At 44.7% G+C, this 5,000-nt stretch overlaps 1 protein-coding gene across 1 annotated transcript in view; it reads right to left on the bottom strand.

Annotated features, from left to right (window-relative positions):
• LOC145401712 (uncharacterized) overlaps positions 1-5,000 on the bottom strand; it is a 13,450-nt gene that overhangs the window by 4,725 nt on the left and 3,725 nt on the right. The window contains exons 5-9 of the mRNA XM_080273894.1: positions 4,760-4,914; positions 2,879-3,844; positions 1,844-2,200; positions 1,065-1,194; positions 48-211 (exon numbers count right to left, since the gene is read on the bottom strand). Of these exons, the coding sequence (XP_080130020.1) occupies positions 48-211; positions 1,065-1,194; positions 1,844-2,200; positions 2,879-3,844; positions 4,760-4,914 (1,772 nt within the window). The remainder of the gene's footprint in view (positions 1-47; positions 212-1,064; positions 1,195-1,843; positions 2,201-2,878; positions 3,845-4,759; positions 4,915-5,000) is intronic.

The raw sequence follows: 5,000 nt of genomic DNA on the forward strand, positions 1-5,000 counted from the left end.
ACCCTCCACCCTCTCTCCCTCCCATCCTCACTCTCCCTCTCTCTTACCTTCACCAAGACCCCCAGTTCCTTCGTCACATCTTGCAGCTTAAACACAACATAACACTCCTGCCAATCGAAGGGGTACAACTTGAGTTCGAAGTGGCACTTGAAGGTTAACGTCTCCTCCTTCTGCATGATCAAGTAGTTGGAATCGCCTCCGTATACGATATCTTGAAGGAAATTGATAAGGAGTGCATCAGAAAGTCGATAAGTCATATATTAGAGTACCGTATGTGACAGATTTTAGCCTTGAAAGCAGTAATAAGTGAGCATGGAGGTGAAAAAGTTACTACATGACAGTACTGTGATACCAACTCTAACGTATGGAAGTGAAGCCTGGACGTTGTTGGAGGGACACAAGTCAGGAGTGAAAGCAGTGGAAATCAGTTATTTGAGAGGAGCCTGTGGAGTTACATGGAGAGACAGACTGACAAATGAGGAAGTGAAGGAGCGTTGTGGTGTGGATGTGGATGTGATAGGAAGCGTTAGGAGAAACACACTGAGGTGGTTTGGCCATGTGGAGAGGATGGAGAGTGAGAGACTGACGAGGAGAGTTACGTGGAGAGACAGACTGACAAATGAGGAAGTGAAGGAGCGTTGTGGTGTGGATGTGGATGTGATAGGAAGCGTTAGGAGAAACACACTGAGGTGGTTTGGCCATGTGGAGAGGATGGAGAGTGAGAGACTGACGAGGAGGGTGTATGTGAGTGAGGTGGAGGAGGGAGAGGGAGGGGGAGGCCAAGGAAGAGATGGAGGGATGGAGTGGAGAGGTATCAGAGAGGGGGGTGAGCTCTTAAGAGAGAAATTTGTAATGAAAAAAAATGTCCAATGGTATGGTCATCAGTGTGTGTGTGTGTGTGTGTGTGTGTGTGTGTAGGCATGTGTGTGTGTGTTTACCTTCTCTAATCGTAGTAACATCATCTTTACGTGTGTGTGTATGTATGTATGTGTGTGTGTGTGTGTATGTATATGTATGTATGTATGTATGTATGCGTGTGTGTGTGTGTGTGTCTGCGTATTTACCTTCTCTAATCGTGGACACATCATCCTTCAGGGGTCCACTCGCCTTTAGTACATAGCCAGCTTGGGAGTGTGTTTTCACCTGAACCGCACTCTTCGTTCCATCCTCCACATCTAGCCCAGGACTCCACACCTGCAAGAACACCGATATTCCTGTGCTTGAATATTCCACACACACACACACACACACACACACACACACACACATACACATACACACACACACACACACACACATACACATACACACACACACACACACACACACAATAAAGATGATGACAGAAGGCTTAAGAAATGAAATAATGTCTCTCTCTCTCTCTCTCTACCTACCTACCTGTCTACCTACTTATTTGTCTATCTGTCCCTCTTTATATCTATCTTTGTTTCTCTCTCTCTACCTACCTACCTATCTATCAATTTTTGTCTCTTTCTTTATATCTATCTGTTTGTCTATCTATCTATCTACGTCTCTCTCTCTCTCTCTCTTGCTCTACCTACCTATCTATCAATCTCTTTGTTTCTCTTTCTTTATATCTATCTGTTTGTCTATCTATCTCTTTTTATCTACCTCTCTCTCTCTCTTGCTCTACCTACCTGCCTACCTATCTATCAATCTTTCTCTCTTTCTTTATATCTATTTGTCTGTCTATCTATCTATCTACGTCTCTCTCTCACTCTCTACCTACCTACCTACCTATCTATCTATCTGTCTATATTAATCTGTCTATCTGTCTCTTTATATCTGTCTGTCTATCTACGCCTCTCTCTCTCTCTCTCACCTCTCTCCAATCCGTCACCTTATTGGCTCGGTAAATGGAAAGTAGGTTTGCAAATTTAAGTCTACGGTCTCTCCACTGCATCTTCTGAACCACGTCGACCGCAATCCGGAAAGACACAAGATCGAACTCCCTGACCGAGGTGATGTTGAGGGAGATGGCGATAGGGAGTGCGGAGGTCAGGGTGGGCGGGGGGAGCTTCGGGGAGTAGCCAGGGGGGACTAGAACCACATTGCAGTCCATCTCGTCGCTCTGATCAACGCAATCGATTTTGAGGTCGCAGCGGTCTTTCTTAGAGATGCAGGTACCGTCATCACAGGTGTATTCATCATCGTGACAGGAAGTTAGTAATAATTCCACCTGTAGAGGGAAGAGACATTATTATTATTATCAAGGTTGTTTATCGTTATCGTTATCATCATCATCATTTAACATCGCCACTCACGTAATCGTCTATTTACTTATCTATCTATGTACAATACCTAGGCTGCTTCCCCCAGACGGAGGGGTACCCGAGACAGGACGACACACTCCCCATTTACTTATCCACACACATACATTTATTCGTATTTACTTATATTTTTACTTGTGTTATTATATATATTTTTCTGTTTAGATGCTTACATTTTTTCCTGCGGCGAAGCTGACAGGTCTATAAATGGTATAACTGGAGATATGTTTTTTTCTCTCAAGGAAAGTTGGACAATCTGCTCTTCCAGAGGTCTGAGCGGCTTTCTTATAAAACACAAAAGTTGCTCAGCTTGAAATTTTGAGTTGATTTAACATGTCAGCTGGTTATTTAGCAATTTTCAATTCTGGCCATAACGAGGCATTTAGATAAAATAATGTCACATAGGCTATGAGTTCCAAAGGGCGAAACTTTTAAACACTGCCTGCAATAGTTTCACCACAGGTCTATGAAGGTGTGTGTGTGTGTGTGTGTGTGTGTGTGTGTGTGTGTGTGTGTGTGAGAGAGAGAGAGAGAGAGAGAGAGAAAACAGACACAGAGAAAGGCGTGGGGGGGCAGAACGCACTCACCGTCTTCTGCCTACACCTGTCACCTTCGATAACCCAGGTGTGCACCCCGACCGGAAACTGGCCAACCCACTGCGAGATCATGGTCGCCTTTAGCGTAGGATAGAGTCGGCTGCGCATCACCCACGTCTCATTATCGCTCTCCATCACCACGTGGGAGAGACCATCGAAGACCAGCTCCATCGCCTCGTTGTCCCGGAAGGAGAAGTGGCGGTCGAGTGAGGAATCCCTGCAAAGTCCACGTAGCCGCAGTTCAGGGTGGGACGTGAAATTGCAAACGACGCACGCTTGAATATCGCACGGACACGCTGCCCATTTGTACTTATCGTGAGTCACTGCCGCTATGCACTGGAATTCCTTCGTCGCCTTCCTGTACTCCCTCAAAAATTGGTACCACTTAATAGGCTCCTTGTCAGTCAGTCTAAGCCACCGCCCCGTCGTTACATCCCCACCTGCGCCTATCCAGTACAGGTGCGTCCAGATGTCGTCACACTGGTCCTTGTGCCTCACGAACTTGTCGAAGAAGAGGGCGTTGGTCACCTCGTCTTCAGGTAAAAATAGATTACCTTTGAGCTTCTTACACCAGGAGAAGGCGTGGTCAAAACTCATCTTCTGACTGAAAAAGAGGAAGAAGCCTGTGACTGTCTCTCCACATACTTCAAGCTGTGAGATGTACCGGGTCAAGGTGGGGCCCATGACCTTGAAATGACCGCTTGTTAGGTCAATGATGGGGTCACGGAGGTCATGCACATCTCGACAGTTAATCAGCTCCTTCATTTGACCTTGATTGAGAGCCAGGTCATACAGTCTCCAATCTGCTATTTCTCCATCTAAGCTCTCAAGGACGATGTGGTCGCCCTCCAGAGAGTACAACTTCTGCCCCACCACCAGCCGACCTCCTCCTTGAACCTCCAGCCTCTTTTCGGGCCCCAGCTGCTCCGGAGGTACTTTAAGGTGGACCTCGTACTCCTGGAAGAAGATGGGAGGGGTTGTTACATGTCTTGAGATGGGGAAGGATAATGCGTTGAGGTTGTGTAGGGGTGCTGGGATTATTATTTGATTATTGGTTTTTTATTATCGTTATTATTATTATTATTATTATTATTATTATTATTATTATACTGTTATTATTGTCAGCTATTATTATCACCGGTATTATCATTACTACTGTTGTTATTATTATTATTATTATTATTATTATTATCATTATTACTGTTATTATTACCATTATTAATATTATTATTATTATCATATACTAGCCATTCTGCTATTTAATTATTTTACTCACTATTGTTAGTATTACTACAACAACAACAACAATTACTACTACTACTACTACTACAATACTACTTCAGCAACAACTACCAATACTACCACTACTACCACCACCACCACCACTACTACTACTATTACAATATTACCACAACAACTACCACTCCTACCACCACCACCAACCACTACAACCACAAGCACCAATCTCCCAATCCATCCACTCACCAAATGGTCAAATATCACTCTTACCACCTAGTACTACCACCACCACCACCACTACTACTACTACTACAACAATATTACCGCAGCAACAAGGAACCCAAGGCCAGGGGCCCGCAAACCGTTCCTTCCAAGAAAAAAAAAAACAATACAAGAGAGAGCCAAATTCAAGATGCATTCATTTCGAGATGCCTGGACACACTGCGTTTGAAAGACTGGAGATCATAGGAAGTAGGAAATACAGACAGAGGGAGACAGTTCCAGAGATGACCTGCTGCATAAATGAAGGACTGGGAGTAACGGTTAACGGAGATCATAGGAAGTGGGAAATACTACTACTACTACTACTACTACTACAACCACAATCACCAACCCCCCATACCATCCACTCACCAGATGGTCAAATATCACTCTTATCAGCCTAGCCTCGAGGTTGAGAGAGACACATATATGCTGCCACGTAAACATTCTCAGATCAAACTTAAATGACTCTGACACAAGCCCTCCACAACACTGCACATGCATGTCTTTCTTCTTTGGCACCAGCTCTGGAGGAGATGGAGGAGGAGGATGAGAGGAGGAGGAGGAGGATGAGAGAAGGAGGAGGAGGAGGAGGAGGAGGAGAAGGTGAAGA

Source organism: Coenobita brevimanus, chromosome 56 (assembly GCF_032717465.1).
Source record: "Coenobita brevimanus isolate Jiangsu-jjx chromosome 56, ASM3271746v2, whole genome shotgun sequence".
Classification (NCBI taxonomy): Eukaryota; Metazoa; Arthropoda; class Malacostraca; order Decapoda; family Coenobitidae; genus Coenobita; species Coenobita brevimanus.